The sequence below is a fragment of the Symphalangus syndactylus genome, chromosome 9 (genome assembly GCF_028878055.3).
Source record: "Symphalangus syndactylus isolate Jambi chromosome 9, NHGRI_mSymSyn1-v2.1_pri, whole genome shotgun sequence".
Classification (NCBI taxonomy): Eukaryota; Metazoa; Chordata; class Mammalia; order Primates; family Hylobatidae; genus Symphalangus; species Symphalangus syndactylus.
The window spans coordinates 58,768,178-58,782,690 of NC_072431.2; the positions used below are offsets into that span (position 1 = coordinate 58,768,178).

General features: G+C 54.5%; 3 protein-coding genes and 1 long non-coding RNA gene across 50 annotated transcripts in view; 2 read left to right on the forward strand and 2 right to left on the reverse strand.

Annotated features, from left to right (window-relative positions):
• ZCWPW1 (zinc finger CW-type and PWWP domain containing 1) overlaps positions 1 to 3,686 on the reverse strand; it is a 28,881-nt gene extending 25,195 nt beyond the window's left edge. For 8 of the 46 annotated variants that reach the window (XM_063646239.1, XM_063646236.1, XM_063646225.1 and 5 more), the window contains exon 1: positions 2,922 to 3,058. The gene's annotated coding sequence lies outside the window, so the exon portion shown is untranslated. Of the gene's footprint in view, positions 1 to 2,328; positions 2,767 to 2,921 lie in introns of those variants that run through there. The other 38 variants (XM_055292560.2, XM_055292559.2, XM_063646227.1 and 35 more) reach the window with 26 other exon arrangements.
• Positions 3,687 to 3,717: 31 nt separating this feature from the next.
• On the forward strand, positions 3,718 to 8,471 carry MEPCE (methylphosphate capping enzyme). Its single transcript, XM_055292549.2, has 4 exons — positions 3,718 to 6,047; positions 7,274 to 7,492; positions 7,618 to 7,744; positions 7,857 to 8,471. The coding sequence occupies exons 1-4, from the start codon at positions 4,377 to 4,379 to the stop codon at positions 7,907 to 7,909; spliced, it is 2,070 nt and encodes a 689-aa protein (XP_055148524.1). The 5' UTR covers positions 3,718 to 4,376; the 3' UTR covers positions 7,910 to 8,471.
• A 1,164-nt stretch (positions 8,472 to 9,635) lies between these two features.
• On the reverse strand, positions 9,636 to 10,886 carry PPP1R35 (protein phosphatase 1 regulatory subunit 35). 2 transcript variants are annotated; one of them, XM_055292579.2, is made up of 4 exons: positions 10,502 to 10,875; positions 10,209 to 10,425; positions 9,985 to 10,121; positions 9,636 to 9,887 (listed from the first exon to the last, which is right to left on the reverse strand). In XM_055292579.2, the coding sequence occupies exons 1-4, from the start codon at positions 10,730 to 10,732 to the stop codon at positions 9,714 to 9,716; spliced, it is 759 nt and encodes a 252-aa protein (XP_055148554.1). In that variant the 5' UTR covers positions 10,733 to 10,875; the 3' UTR covers positions 9,636 to 9,713. The 2 variants fall into 2 exon arrangements, with proteins under 2 accessions (XP_055148554.1, XP_055148555.1); XM_055292580.2 differs by lacking the exon at positions 9,985 to 10,121 and having other exon boundaries at positions 10,502 to 10,886.
• Positions 10,887 to 10,931: 45 nt separating this feature from the next.
• LOC129489649 (uncharacterized) lies at positions 10,932 to 14,239 on the forward strand. Its single transcript, XR_008660063.2, has 3 exons — positions 10,932 to 11,049; positions 12,745 to 12,866; positions 14,082 to 14,239. It is a non-coding gene; the product is annotated as an uncharacterized lncRNA (long non-coding RNA).
• The last annotated feature ends 274 nt before the right edge of the window (positions 14,240 to 14,513 follow it).

Sequence of the window (14,513 nt, forward strand, 5' to 3'; positions counted from 1 at the left end):
AGGAGAATGTATTTTTCATAAAAACCTGTTTAGGTTAACATATTTATTATTGATCAGGCGCGGTGGCTCATGCCTGTAATCCCAGCACTTTGGGAGGCCGAGGGGGGCAGATCACGAGGTCAGGAGATCAAGACCATCCTGGCTAACACGGTGAAACCCCATCTCTACTAAAAATACAAAAAATTAGCTGGGCGCGGTGGCAGGCGCCTATAGTCCCAGCTACTCGGGAGGCTGAGGCAGGAGAATGGCGTGAACCCGGGAGGCGGAGCTTGCAGTGAGCCAAGATAGCACCACTGCACTCTAGCCTGGGCGAAAGAGCAAGACTCCGTCTCAAAAAAACAAAAACAAAAACAAAAACAAACAAAAACAAAAACAAAACAAAAAAAATATTTATTATTGTTATTTCTAATCAAACTTTAAATGTTTCTGAATTTTAATTCCTAAAATGTTAGTATCAACAGATACAAACCAAATAAAAGCTTTTTGGAGTCCTCCATAAATTTTAAGGGTATAAAAGGGTTCTCAGACCAAAAAGTTTGAGAACTGACCTAGATAACTTGTCAGTCTTGCCAATATTTTTTTAAATAAACAGTAATTCTCTCTCCCCACACACCATTCAGAATGTGTTTCCAAATTTCCTCTTCCTAACCATCCAATCATTCCCTTCCTTATATTGTTCCTCAAATCCTTGGTTTAAGAGAAGTAAACTCTTTAGCATTGTCCTCTAACCCAGACTCCCTGAGCCTCAAAAAAGCAGTATTTAAAGAGTATATTTCAGCCGGGCGCAGTGGCTCACGCCTGTAATTCCAGCACTTTGGGAGGCAAAGGCAGGTGGATCACCTAAGGTCAGGAGTTCGAGACCAGCCTGACCAACATGGTGAAGCCCCGTCTGTACTAAAATATAAAAATTAGCCGGGCGTGGTGGCAGGCGCCTGTAATCTCAGCTACTTGGGAGGCTGAAGCAGGAGAATCACTTGAACCCAGGAAGTGGAGGTTGCAGTGAGCCAAGATCGTGCTATTGCACTCCAGCCTGGGCAAAATGAGCGAGACTCTGTCTCAAAAAAAAAAAAAAAAAAAAAAAAAAAAAAAGTGTATTTCAAATCTTTCTTAAGCCAGAGTCTGATCTTCCTTTTTGTATTAATAACAGTATGTTGACTCCTGCTTATTTTCATGCCTCAATTAACTAATAGCAGTTTCCTCCCTCCCTCACTTTTTCTCCCTCCCTCTCTCCCTCTACTCCTTCCTCCCTCTTCCCTCCCTCTCTTCCTTCTTCCCTCCTTCTCCCTTTGTCCCTCCATCCCTTCCTCCCCCTCCTTCCCTCCCTCTCCCTCCTTCCTTGCCCTCCTCCCTTCCTCCCTCCCTCTCCTTGCTCCTTCCCTCCTCTCTCTTCCCTCCCTTCCTCCTCCTCCCTCCCTCCTTCCCTTTCCTCCCCCTCTCCTTCCTACCCCCTCCCCTTCCTACCCCCTCCCCTTCCTCCCTTCCCCGCTTCCCCTCCTTCCTTCCTCTCCCTCCCTCCCCTTTCTCCCTTCCTACCTCCCCTTTCTCCTTTCCTCCCTCCCTCCCTCCCCCCACCTCTCTCTCTTCTCCTTCCCTCCCTCCTTCCTTCCTCCCCCTTCCCTCCCTTGCTTGCTTCCTTCGTGTTTGTGCACAAGCTCAGCAAGCCCGATTTAAAACTTTTAATAAGAAAGAAGAGGCGGGTAGATCACCTTAAGTCAGGAGCTCGGGACCAGCCTGGCCAATACGGGGAAACCCCGTCTCTACTAAAAATACAAAAAAATCAGCCGGGCACGGTGGCGCGTGCCTGTAATCCCAGCATTTTGGGAGGCCAAGGTGGGCAGATCACCTAAGGTCAGGAGTTCGAGACCAGCCTGGCCAACATGGAGAAACCCCGTCTCTACTGAAAATACAAAATCAGCCGGGCATAGTGGCAGGTGCCTGTAGTCCCAGCTCCTCGGGAGGCTGAGTCAGGAGAATCGCTTGAACCTGGGAGGTGGGGGTTGCAGTGAGCCGAGGCTGCCCCACTGCATTCCAACCTGGGCAACAGAGCGAGACTGTCTAAAAACAAACAAAAAAGCCCCAATCCCAAATCCACCTTGCAATCCAAAGGGAAGAAGTTTTAGAGAGAAGTTCTTCCCATTTGGGGGGCGCTCCCATTTTTCCTCTCTTCCCTCACCCCTTATTCTCTCTCAAGGATAGCGGTTCAGGTCGGTGTCCCTGAGCCACACGTCCCCCTCTCTCTTCCCCGCCCCCTCCCTTCCTTCCTCCCACCATGAGGGAATCTCCCCTCCACTCCCACTCCCGCCGAGGCCCCGTGATCCTCATTCTTACTCATATCGTTGGTGCCCGCCAGGAGACTGGGCTATTTTTGTCTGTTTCTTGGGGGCGACAGATTCTGAGGAAAAAGGGCCAAGAGCTGGTTGTCGCCCTGAGAGTTTCTCCTCAGGCAACGGGTGCCAGGACTGGCGGCGCCTAGCACCTTCACCTACAACCAGAAACTAGCCGGCTACCTTCAGGAGCAAGGAGGACCTAAAGGCAAGGGGCAGAACCGGCTGCCGCAGCGACTCCGCAAGCCCCTCACACCTTGATCCAGGTTTCCCGCCACCAAGAAAAGGCACGAGGACGCCCTGAACACTAGCTCCACCCCCCCGGCGGCACGCTCCCGGGGCCGAGGCGCATGCGCAACTGGAAACAGCGTCTGCGTTTCCGCAGCTGAGGTAAATCCGCCATCTTCCACCCGAACGTCCCGGGAAAACTACAAATCCCAGAATCCTCTTTGGTGTCACATATTTTTAGGCGGCGGCCGCAGAGCCTGATTGTTCCTGAAGCACATCTTACTAACTTTTCTGTTTCAGACTGCCTTTTCTTCCCTCTTTCCGTTCCCTAATTCTTCCTCTTCCTGCTGGTCTCCTTCAAGCCCTCACCTTAGGATTTTATTTGAGACTCTCCTGGACCCCACTGTCACCCCTGCCGCCCTGTCCTCGGCCCGGCACTCCGCTGGCAGGGAGACCGGGCGGCGCATCTCCCCGAGAAAACGGCATAGACTCGCTTCTTCTCATTGGCAGAAGCTGGAGGGCCCAGCGCGGACCGAACCCCCGTCCCCGCCCACACCCGCTGGTATATAAGTCGGCGCGGCGCAGCAGCGGGCGTTCAGGGAGGCCCGCGAGCTGACGGGCCAGTGAGCGGGTGTCTGGAGTGGGCGGAGGCGTTGGGGTTCGGGCCGTGGGTGTGGAGGCGGAGAGGAAGGCGTGGTGTGGCGTCTCCAGGTGATTGCGATTGGGGGAAGGTAGAGGAACCAGAGAACGACTCAGCCGTTTCGGGGGAAGAGGAAGTTGGACAACATCGGCTGTTTTAGTGCTTTTTCTTTTTCCCCAATTCAGCAGAGAATATTTTCAAGGGGGGTGAGTTATAATGACCTATCGCGTTTTACTGAGCCCAGTTCCACTCCTGCCCTTCCTTGGCTTTGTAGGGTCTCCCCTCCGCTCCCTCGGAAGCGCTTCTAAGAAGGTGGGCAGAGGGGGGGAGGTGTGCTACCAACAGCTCATGAATAATTCATGAGCACCGCCCTTCGTCGGGAAGCCCCGCCCCTCCGGATCGCGCTGACGCACGCTGCGTTTACCAAACTTAAGGAAGCGACGTCACAGGCCCCACCCCTAAGACGGGGGGCGGGGCGCCACCTCCAGCACGTGCTGCCTCTACCCGCGCAAGCCCAAAAGGGTGTGCGCAGGCGCTGCCCACTAGGGGGAGGAAGGAGGCGGGGTGGGGAGGTTGTTGGATTTAGAGCCGGGCGGAGATCGCTGAGACTCATTCCTCAGGAACAAGGGTCGGGTGTCAAGGAGACATTTTCACACCAGCTCCCGTCCCCCGCCTACGGTGGGTGGGATCGCACGGCAGAGACAAAGGAGATCAGTAGGGCCGGACATAGCTGCGCAGGGAAGTAGGGTGTCAGTTTGGGGTGGTGGGCTTTTGCGGGGGCTGTGGGGGGGTTATATTTAAACTCCCAGAGCCGTTAAGTTGGTTCGTACTCTGATGCGCGCGCAACCAGGGTGGTGGCGGAGTGCGCATGCGTGGTTCTGGGGCGAAGGGAACGCGCGCTCGCCGTGCGCGCTCGCGGCCGGGTGGTAGTGGTGGAGGAGAAAGGGGTTGGCGCACGCGCAGTTGAGTCCTGGAGTAGTTCGGGTCTCGCGGGCATCTTGTTTTGGTCTCGCGGGCGAGTGGGGCGCACTTCGCGGGGAGGCGCTTGGGCGCGAGACTAGGCGAGAAGAGCAGAGCTGCGCGCGCACTCGGGAAAGGGGGGGAAGGGAGCAGGGTCCAGGCAGGGGGGGTTAGGCCCCCTGATCCCCCTCGTTACCCCGACTGGGACGGAATAAGGGGAGGAAATGATCGAGATGGCGGCGGAGAAGGAGCCGTTTCTGGTGCCGGCCCCGCCGCCGCCGCTCAAAGATGAGTCGGGCGGAGGGGGCGGCCCCACGGTGCCACTGCACCAAGAGGCCGCCTCTGGGGAGCTCCGCGGCGGGACGGAGCGTGGTCCGGGTCCTTGCGCGCCATCTGCGGGGTCCCCGGCCGCTGGGGTCGGTCGGGAAAGCCCCGGGGCCGCGGCCACGTCCCCTGGTGGTCCCCAGGCGCAGCAGCACCGAGGGAGCGGCCCCCAGGCGCAGTCGCACGGGGAGGCCCGCCTGTCGGATCCCCCGGGGCGAGTCGCTCCCCCGGACGTGGGGGAGGAGCGCCGGGGAGGGGGCGGGACAGAGCTGGGTCCGCCTGCTCCTCCTCGACCCCGCAATGGCTATCAGCCCCACCGGCCACCTGGGGGGGGCGGGGGTAAGAGGAGAAATAGCTGTAATATAGGGGGAGGCGGGGGAGGCTTCAAACATCCGGCCTTCAAGAGGCGCAGGCGGGTGAATTCGGACTGTGACTCTGTGTTACCCTCCAACTTCCTCCTGGGGGGCAATATCTTTGATCCCCTGAACCTGAATAGCCTCCTGGATGAGGAAGTGAGCCGCGCCCTCAACGCGGAGACCCCTAAGTCATCCCCCCTTCCGGCCAAAGGGCGAGATCCGGTGGAGATCCTCATCCCCAAAGATATTACTGACCCGCTCAGTCTCAATACTTGCACTGATGAGGGCCATGTAGTTCTTGCTTCGCCACTCAAGACTGGTCGGAAGCGGCATAGACACCGGGGACAGCACCACCAGCAGCAGCAGGCAGCCGGAGGGAGTGAGAGCCACCCCGTGCCGCCCACAGCCCCTCTCACCCCCTCACTCCACGGGGAGGGCGCCTCACAGCAGCCGCGGCACAGGGGCCAGAACCGGGATGCCCCCCAACCCTATGAACTCAACACAGCCATCAACTGCAGGGATGAAGTGGTGTCTCCCCTTCCATCTGCTCTGCAGGGTCCCTCAGGCTCCCTGTCAGCCCCTCCCGCTGCCTCAGTTACCTCTGCACCCCCGTCTTCCTCCTCCCGACATCGCAAACGTCGCAGGACTTCCAGCAAGTCGGAGGCAGGGGCTAGGGGTGGAGGCCAGGGTCCCAAGGAAAAGGGCCGAGGGAGTTGGGGAGGCCGCCACCACCACCACCACCCACTGCCTGCAGCAGGCTTCAAAAAGCAACAGCGCAAGTTCCAGTATGGGAATTATTGCAAATACTATGGGTACCGCAATCCTTCCTGTGAGGATGGGCGCCTTCGGGTGTTGAAGCCTGAGTGGTTTCGGGGCCGGGACGTCCTAGATCTGGGCTGCAATGTGGGCCATCTGACCCTGAGCATTGCCTGCAAGTGGGGCCCGTCCCGTATGGTGGGCCTGGATATCGATTCCCGACTCATCCATTCTGCCCGCCAAAACATCCGACACTACCTTTCCGAGGAGCTGCGTCTCCCACCCCAGACGTTGGAAGGGGACCCGGGGGCAGAGGGTGAGGAAGGGACCACCACCGTTCGAAAGAGGAGCTGCTTCCCAGCCTCGCTGACTGCCAGCCGGGGTCCCATCGCTGCCCCCCAAGTGCCCTTGGATGGAGCGGACACATCAGTCTTCCCCAACAATGTTGTCTTCGTCACGGTAAGAGGGTCCAGAGGCTCTTGGAATAGGGGCCAGCTGTGAAGATGAGATTAAATGGGAATGTAGCAGGGAAGGTTATGACCCAGATCCTCAAAAGAGGGGTCTGGGTTGGCAAGTGAGAGCCTCTGCTGGGCGTCTCTCCCCTCTTATAACCTGGAAAGGTGGGGTCTTTACCTTGGGGCATTGACCCTGGAGTCCTTTGTCATGACTGCAAGGATCTCTAAGATAGAGGAGGACTCTTTTTTTGCTCTGCTCCCGGCTTGGCCTATAATCCACACTGGTCCACCTTCCCTTCCCATGAAGGCTACTGCTCACTAGGGAATTTGATCAAGGTGGAACTTGGTCCTCAGGTTTACTGAAGGAGCCTGAGAATGGGGTTCAGGCATGGAATGTCTTCTAGGGAGGAGATTAGGGTAGCAGCAGGCTAATATTGGCGTTTCTGCCCTTTGATAGCCAATGTTGCTCCCATCAGCGGCTTTTGTTTTCCTAGACAATTTGTTGAAGAGTGTCAGGAACCCAAGTGGCTTGGCTGTAGATCCTCTCCACATTGACCCTAGATAGTGGGAGAGGGAAGAACCAGAAACTCCTCTGCAGAGAGGAGAGAGTCCCATGCCCTGCAGAGTCCCTTGACCGCACACAGCTCCCCAGAGAACACTCCAGTTAGGCCACCTGCTGGGATCTTTGGCATTGAGTTGGGTTAAGCCTGAAGAATGGCCTTTTTAGAGGGCTGTGATGAGCTTATCTTCTAGAAAAGGCTTCCTAAAGGATGTGGCTCTTCATTTCTGTCAGAGAAAGGAAAGAATCGGCCTGAAACTTTGCCAGCCCCAACTGCAGGGAAGGAACCACAGGTCTGCCTGTGAAACCTGGGTTAGTTACCCTTGCAAAACCTGCAGTCACTCCACTTAATGTCTGTGGGTGAGAATAAGCACAGGATATGGTCCTGGGACTCTAGCTTTGGAAGACTTCATGGATAATTTGCACCTTTAAAAATTCTCAGGCTCCCTCGACCTTTTTTGGCTTACCACCAGTAGGAAGAAGCAGAGGCAGGAAGGTGTAGAGGAGAAAACAAAAAGAGGGCAGGCACCTTTTGGGAGTTAGTCTGAGAAGAACGTTGCCACGGGCTAAAAAGTGAGGCCGCAGGACTGTATCAGCCTCAGAGCAGGTTGCCTGGGAGCAGGGGTTAATTGATTCCCTCCGTTGACCTCGCTGCCTATTCTTGCCCTCAGGGTAATTATGTGCTGGATCGAGATGACCTGGTGGAGGCCCAAACACCTGAGTATGATGTGGTGCTCTGCCTCAGCCTCACCAAGTGGGTGCATCTGAACTGGGGAGATGAGGGCCTGAAGCGCATGTTTCGCCGGATCTACCGGCACCTACGCCCTGGGGGCATCCTGGTCCTAGAGCCCCAACCCTGGTCGTCGTATGGCAAGAGAAAGACCCTTACGGTGAGTTGGGTGTTGGGGGAATAATCATTCCTTTGGTTGAGGCAAGAAAAGTCCCCGAGGTGGGCATCGCCCTTGGCCAGGGGAGGCGGCAGCATGCTGAAGTGGTCCCTTGCCTCTCTCCTTAGGAAACAATCTACAAGAACTACTACCGAATCCAATTGAAGCCAGAGCAGTTCAGTTCCTACCTGACATCCCCAGACGTGGGCTTCTCCAGCTATGAGCTTGTGGCCACACCCCACAACACCTCTAAAGGTAAAGCTGATTTATTTTGTCAGGGAGGCTGGTCCTGGCTGAAAGAGTGCAGACCCCCATGGGGACTCTTGAGGTGCTGCCAACCCCTTCTGATCACTTTCTCTCCCCTCAGGCTTCCAGCGTCCTGTGTACCTGTTCCACAAGGCCCGATCCCCCAGCCATTAAGTGGCCCCCTGAACAGAAAGTGAAGAGGCTGCCCTCGCTGCTCATAAGGACCTGGGGGAAGAGGAAAGTGTCCCAAGGTCTTTCCTTTCTGACTCCAAAAATAGTTTCCTTTCTTGGATCTGCAAAGAAAGCTTTTCTTCCGTCGCTGCCTCAGCCTCCTCCCTATGCCTCTGGCACCTGCACAGCCAGGCTGGCTGTGCTGGAGTCACCACCATCTTCCTCTCCCCCAGCCTCCCAGGCTGGATGGCATGGACTGTTTGCTGACCTCTGTTCTCCTAGGGCATGGGAGGTGGGAGGATATTAAATTCTCTAGCTCTTTCCTCCTGTTCTCCCAAGGAGAGAGATTCCCATTTCTCCTTGGCCATTGTCCCTAGCTCTTGTCCCTAGCTGCATTTCAGTGGACCATGGATAGATGGACTGAGGGTTAGAGGGGGAAGCCTGGCAGGGAGGCACGCAGGTACTGTGAAAATCCTTCCCTCTGCCCTCCCCCAGTGGGAGAGGGGGTTGGGTTTTGAATGTGAGAACAGCACAATAAACTTGATGTCTAGGGCAGTGGCCCCCACACCTGTGTCGGTATTTTCTAGCTGGTGGGGGATGGGTGGTGCCTCCCACCAGAACCTGTGCTGTTTCTCTTACGTCTCAAGGCAGACAAGTTTTTCAGTGGTTGAGCTGATTGTTGAACACTACTCAAGTCCACACGCAAGTACACAGAAGCCTAGTCAGGAAAAGGTGTGTAATGCAAATTTTGGTGTGGAACTTGGAGTCTGCCTTCCCTCCCCAGAAAAACCCTGTAGAGGCTTTGGGCAGAAGGCTAACTTTTTGGTTTTTGTTAGATTTCTGAGATGGAGATTCATTCTGTCGTCAGGCTGGAGTGCAGTGGTGTGATCTCGGCTTACTGCAACATCCGCCTCCCAGGTTCAAGTGATTCTCCTGCCTCACCCTCCCAAGTAGCTGGGATTATAGGCACGCGCCACCATGCCCAGCTAATTTTTTGTATTTCTAGTAGACACGGGGGTTTCACCATGTTGGCCAGGCTGGTTTCGAACTCTTGACCTCAGGTGATCCACCCGCCTCAGCCTTCCAAAGTGCTGGGATTACAGGTGCGAGCCACCACACCTGGCCAGAAGGCTAACTTGGAAAGAGTTGATGGTGGAGGTGGGCAAAAGTGCTTTGGATCAAATGCTCAGGGATGGGCCAGCACCTTTTTCGTGCTGTGGAATCAGACTTACAGGCAATTAACAACATGAAGCTCTTTGGGGGCTTGTTAGGTGTTACTAGAACTTCGAACATACTGAGTATTCAGGTCAGGTGTAAACAGGATGGGCAAGGCTCTTAAAGGTAAAAAGCAAGGAGATAATTTCAGTAACTCAGTGCAGACAGCTGGCTTGCAAGCTCCTTGAGACAGGTAATCATGGAAGGTTTCCGTGAAGTGTGATAGGCTGGGCCCTGCGTTTTGAGAGATCAGAGTAAGTGATGCAGAGAACAGTCGCTGCCTGATCAAAAACAGGCAGTAGCTGTGGCTGAAGTCGGAGAGGCAGGTAAGGTTGTGAACGGAGGAGTATCTAAGTAAACCTCTAACGTGGACAGTGTTTTCCACTTGCCATGATTCTACCAAGTTCCAAAAAGGCCCCCAAACTCGACTTCCAGGCAGCTTCCAACCTGAGGCTAAGTGGATAACCCTCTAGAGAGCTTTTAACCCCATTTTATGCCTCCAAGAAGAGTCCCATTTATTAGCAAAATTACTTTATTCTAACAAACAGTTTAACACAAAAATACGAACTAGCCCTCCAAGCATCTTTGGGGTCTACGCTTCCCATCGCCTCAGTGTCCGGTGCATGAGGAAGGTGTCCTCTGAAGGGCGGGGCCGGAGTTGAAGTCGGAGAGGGGGCAGACCGTCCAGGGTCAGGTGTGGAGATTCATAAAATAGTGTTTCTGGGTCACACAAGATGGTCATGTCTGGCCCCGGCCCAGGTGGCTCCTGTTGAGAGGTGGGGCCCAAAGCAAGGTTACACTTTGGGAGGAAGGATCCGGGTAAGGGGGTACATGGAGGAAGCCCCACACCCACACCCCATCACCTTTGGGTGCGGGGCTCGAGCCTGTGGCGGCAGGAGAGCCAATTTCTCCCTGAGCGCGGCGTTCAGAACCTGTTCCTCCGGCACCTGCAGGCTCACCAGGTCCCGGAAGAGCCGCTTGGAGCGCGGCACGTTCAGCCCTGAGAGCGCAGCGGGGGCGGAGGTGAGCGGCGCCCGGCGCCCCTCGCCCCGACTCCCGCACGCGGCCGGCCGCCCGCCCCCCTCACCCTCGGACACGCTCTCCTCCAGGCCGCAGCGGATCTGGAACGACTTTCTCAGCTGTTCCTCCACGGCCTTCGCAGCATCAAAGGGGCTCCCGGCTGCAGCCCGCAGGTCCAGGCCCAAGGCCAGGCTGCTCTGCAGCACGGGCATCTCCAGCTCCTGCGGCAGCGCAGGCTCCGGCTCGGACCGCACCGGGGAGGGCGGCGTCAGGCGGAAACGGACCTGGGAGCAGAGGGCAGGGCAGTGACTAGGTGGGCGCGAGGCCGTCGCGGGCCGACGGCCAGCCTCCTCCGCTCACCTGTCGCCGCTGCCGAGCCTCGCCCCGCCGCTCCGCCCGCCCTTTCCGCCGCCCGGGGCTGCCGTGCCGCGGCTGAGGGCTGTCGGGCCGCGGGCTCAGGCTCAAGTCCAGGCCGGGCTCGGGCACTGGGGCTCGGAGTTCCGGGACTTGGGGCTCCGGGGGTGGCCCCGGGACCGCCGCGGCTTCTTCCCCGTCCGCCGACTCCAGCTCTGACTCTCCACAACCCATCATCTTTGGAGGTGCCTTGAGGGTGCGGGGATGCGGGGGTCGCTGGCGGTCCAAGGGTCAGGGGACACAGCCTGGCCACCACCTCCTTTCCCCCGCCCCTCCTAGACGCCGCTACCGGAAACCGTTAACCCTTTCCTTCGGGGGCGGAGTCAGCAGCCCCACCCACCCTGTTGACGCTCCCAGGCGTCATTTCCCTCGCCCCGTCCCCAGGTTCCCGGCGGGCTTCCGCACTCACAGCCTTGGCACCGCCCCCAAGCCGAAGTGTTGGAAGCACTCACAGCCTTGGCACCGCCCCCAAGCCGAAGTGTTTTTGAGATGGGGTCGGTTGCAGCCCTACGGGTCCTCATCAGGGCCACTCCTCCTCTTGAAAACTCTGCTATGGCTGAGTTGCCCAGAGGAATCTTAGTCCTGCTAGTGCTGCGATGCCCAGTGCCCAGTGTGTCAGTCCTCATTCCTGGGGCGCCAAATGGGGCAGCATTTTTTTTTTTTTTTTGAGACTGAGCCTCTCTCTGTAGCCCAGGCTGGAGTGCAGGGGCGCGATTTCGGCTCACTGCAACCTCCGCCTCCCAGGTTCAAGAGATTCTCCTGCCTCAGCCTCCTGAGTAGCTGGGATTACAAGCGCGCCACCACGCCCGCCTAATTTTTGTATTTTTAGTAGAGATGGGGTTTCACCATGTTGGTCAGGCTGGTCTCGAACTCCTGACCTCGTGATCCGCCCACCTCGGCCTCCTAAAGTGCTGGGATTACAGGCGTGAGCCACCGCGCCTGGCCATAAATGGGACAGCTTTAAGGTAACGGTCCAGTGTGCCCTGACCTCCCCACTCAGACCTCCACAGCATTTCCGGTGTTCCGTTGCCTCCAAACTCGGACCGGAGTTTCCCTGTATGAGTGCGGGCGGGCGTCGCCGACCCCATCCCGGTCTCCCTTCTGAGACACAGCAACTCTTACAGCTTTTTGTGACTACTTTTACCTTCGAGAGTTCCCTGAAATATTAATTTGTATAGAAAGTAGATACCTGGAACGGGTGCGGTAGCTCATGCCTGCAATTCCAACTGTTTGGGAGGCCAAGGCGGGAAGATGGCTTGAAACCGAGCTGGAGACAAACATGGGCAACATACCGAGACCCCACACCACCATTCCCAATCTCTACCAAAAAAATTTAATTTTAGCCGGGCATGGTGGTGGTGCTCGCCTGTAGTCCCAGCTACTGGGAAGGCTGAGGCGGAAGGATCACTTGAGTCCAGGAGTTCCAGGCTGCAGTGAGCTCTGATCATACCACTGCACTCTAGCCTGGGCGACAGAGCAAGACCCTGTCTCAGAAACAAACAAAAAACTCTGTATTGTGGGTTCAATGTTTTGTTTTTTTTTTTTTTTTTGAGACGGAGTCTCGCTCTGTTGCCCAGGCTGGAGGCTGTGGCACAATCTCAGCTCACTGCAACCTCTGCCTGCAGTGTTCAAGCAATTCTCCCACCTTAGCCTCCCAAGTAGGTGGGGTTACAGGCGCCTACCACCACGCCCGGCTAATTTTTTTGTATTTTTAGTAGAGACAGGGTTTCACCATGTTGGCCTCGAACGCCTGACCTTAAGTGGTTCACCTGCCTTGGCCTCCCAAAGTGCTATGATTATAGGCAGTAGCCACTGCACCCAGCCTTGAGTTCAGTTTTTTAAATTTTTAATGTCAGTGGATTTATCCTGGGCCCTGAGCTTTTCCACGTAGCAGAAGACCCCTGAACTGCAGAAAAGGAAATGAGAGCTCCCACCTGCTCCTTAGGTTACTTGGGGCAGGTCCCCTCAATTCTGCAAGCCTCCTTTCATTTTTGTGTAGAATGTAAGTGGAAGTGAGTTCAGGAATCCTTTCTTACTCTTTTTTTTTTTTTTTAAATTCTCCAAACTCCTTCAAAAAGGTTCAGGAATCTTGAGGCTTTCTTGGAATTGATTGATGCTCAGTCAACAGGCATGTTTATGTACCACTTTTCATTATGAGAGTTTCCACATTGTTCATTTTATCTTTCCAGGAAGTGCTGTGGAACATCAGATAGAATGGATAGCATAGCCCAAATTTTACAAAAAGGATTTTAAAGGAAGATCTCAATGGTGAAACACTAGAGGCTTTCCTGCTAAAGTTAAGAACAAGAAAGTATGTCTATTATCTCATTGTTCAATTGTGAAAAGAAATAGCGAGGTACAAATATAAATTTTTAAACTGGGAGTATAAATTAAAATTTTTTAATGGTGACATAGGAGGGAGAGAATAGAATGAAAGACAAAGAGCCTAGATTCCTCCAAATATACTTTGTTTTGTATATTTGACTTTGGAAATGTATGCATTTTATATGATTATATTAAAAGGTTTTAAAAAATCAGGCCAGGCACGGTGGCTTACACTTGTAATCCCAGCACTTTGGGAAGCCAGGATGGGTGGATCACTTGAGGTCAGGAGTTCAAGACCAGCCTGGCCAACATGGTGAAACCCCGTCTCTACTAAAAGTACAAAAATTAGCCAGGCATGGTGGTGCACACCTGTAATCCCAGCTACTTGGGAAGCTGAGGCACAAGAATCGCTTGAACCCAGGAGGCGTATGTTGCAGTGAGCTGAGATCGTGCAACTGGACTCCAGCCTGTGTAACAGAGCGAGACTCTGCCTCAAAAAATAATAGTAAAATAAAATACAAATACAAAAAAATTAGCCAGGTGTGGAGACAGGTGCCTGTAGTCCCAACTACTTGGGAGACTGAGGCAGGACAATCACTTGAACCCAGGAGGTGGAGGTTGCAGTGAGCCGAGATTGTGCCACTGCACTCCAGCCTGAGTGACAGAGCTAGACTCTGTCTCAAAAAAAAAAAGAACAAAAAACTAATAAATCATGCTATATTTTACCTTAAATTGAAAAGTATCAAGACTGAGCACAGTGGCTCAAGCCTGTAATCCCAGCACTTTAGGAAGCTGAGGCAGGCAAGTTGCCTGAGCTCAGGAGTTCGAGACCAGCCTGGGCAACATGGCAAAACCTTGTCTTTACTAAAAAGTACAAAAAATTAGCCAGGCATGGTAGCACGTGCCTGTAGTCCCATAATCCCAGCTACTCAGGAGACTGAGGCATGAGAATCACTTGAACCCAGGAGGCGGCGGTTGCAGCGAGCCAAGATCTTGCCACTGCACTCCAGCCTGGGTGACAGAGTGAGACCCTGTCACAAGAAAAAAAAAAAAGTTGGGGTTCGGAACAGTGTTTGAGGGTACATGAATGAAGCCAAATGTTGATGACTGCTGAAGCAGGATTTTATTACTATATTTTCTCTATTTTTGCATATTCTTGAACATCTCTGTGACTAAACGTTTTTTGTTTATTTAAAAAAAGAGGCTGACTCAGCTTTGGCATGCAGGAAGTGTTGGAGCTGAAACTCGAAACTGTCCCCCAGGCCTTGGCCATGCTGATAAATATCTGGGCCCTACAGGAGTTCATGTCCATGAACCCAGTAAACGCAATTCCTCAGCCTTAAAATCTAGTCACTGTCTCATTTCAGGCCCCAGCACAGATGAAAACAAGCCATTCTGTTTGCCCAGTTTACATTGCGGGTCTCCAAGAAGTGGAATGTTTACCAATGATTTTAAGAAAACAGGGCCTGGCGCGGTGGCTCACGCCTGTAATCCCAGCAGTTTGGGATGCCGAGGCGGGCGGATCACCTGAGGTCGGGAGTTCGAGATCAGCCTGACCAACATGGAGAAATCCCGTCTCTACTAAAAATACAAAATTAGCCGGGTGTGGTGATGCATGCTTGTAATCCCAGCT

Bases quoted from the DNA above. Each gene is read 5' to 3' on its own strand.
- MEPCE (XM_055292549.2), top strand. From the start codon at position 4,377: ATGATCGAGATGGCGGCGGAGAAGGAGCCGTTTCTGGTGCCGGCCCCG. The intron at 6,048-7,273 runs GTAAGAGGGTCC...TCTTGCCCTCAG, and splicing joins ACAATGTTGTCTTCGTCACG to GGTAATTATGTGCTGGATCG. The intron at 7,745-7,856 runs GTAAAGCTGATT...CTCTCCCCTCAG, and splicing joins ACCCCACAACACCTCTAAAG to GCTTCCAGCGTCCTGTGTAC.
- PPP1R35 (XM_055292579.2), bottom strand. From the start codon at position 10,732: ATGATGGGTTGTGGAGAGTCAGAGCTGGAGTCGGCGGACGGGGAAGAA. The intron at 10,426-10,501 runs GTGAGCGGAGGA...CTCTGCTCCCAG, and splicing joins AGGCTCGGCAGCGGCGACAG to GTCCGTTTCCGCCTGACGCC. The intron at 9,888-9,984 runs GTGATGGGGTGT...ACCTCTCAACAG, and splicing joins CTCGAGCCCCGCACCCAAAG to GAGCCACCTGGGCCGGGGCC.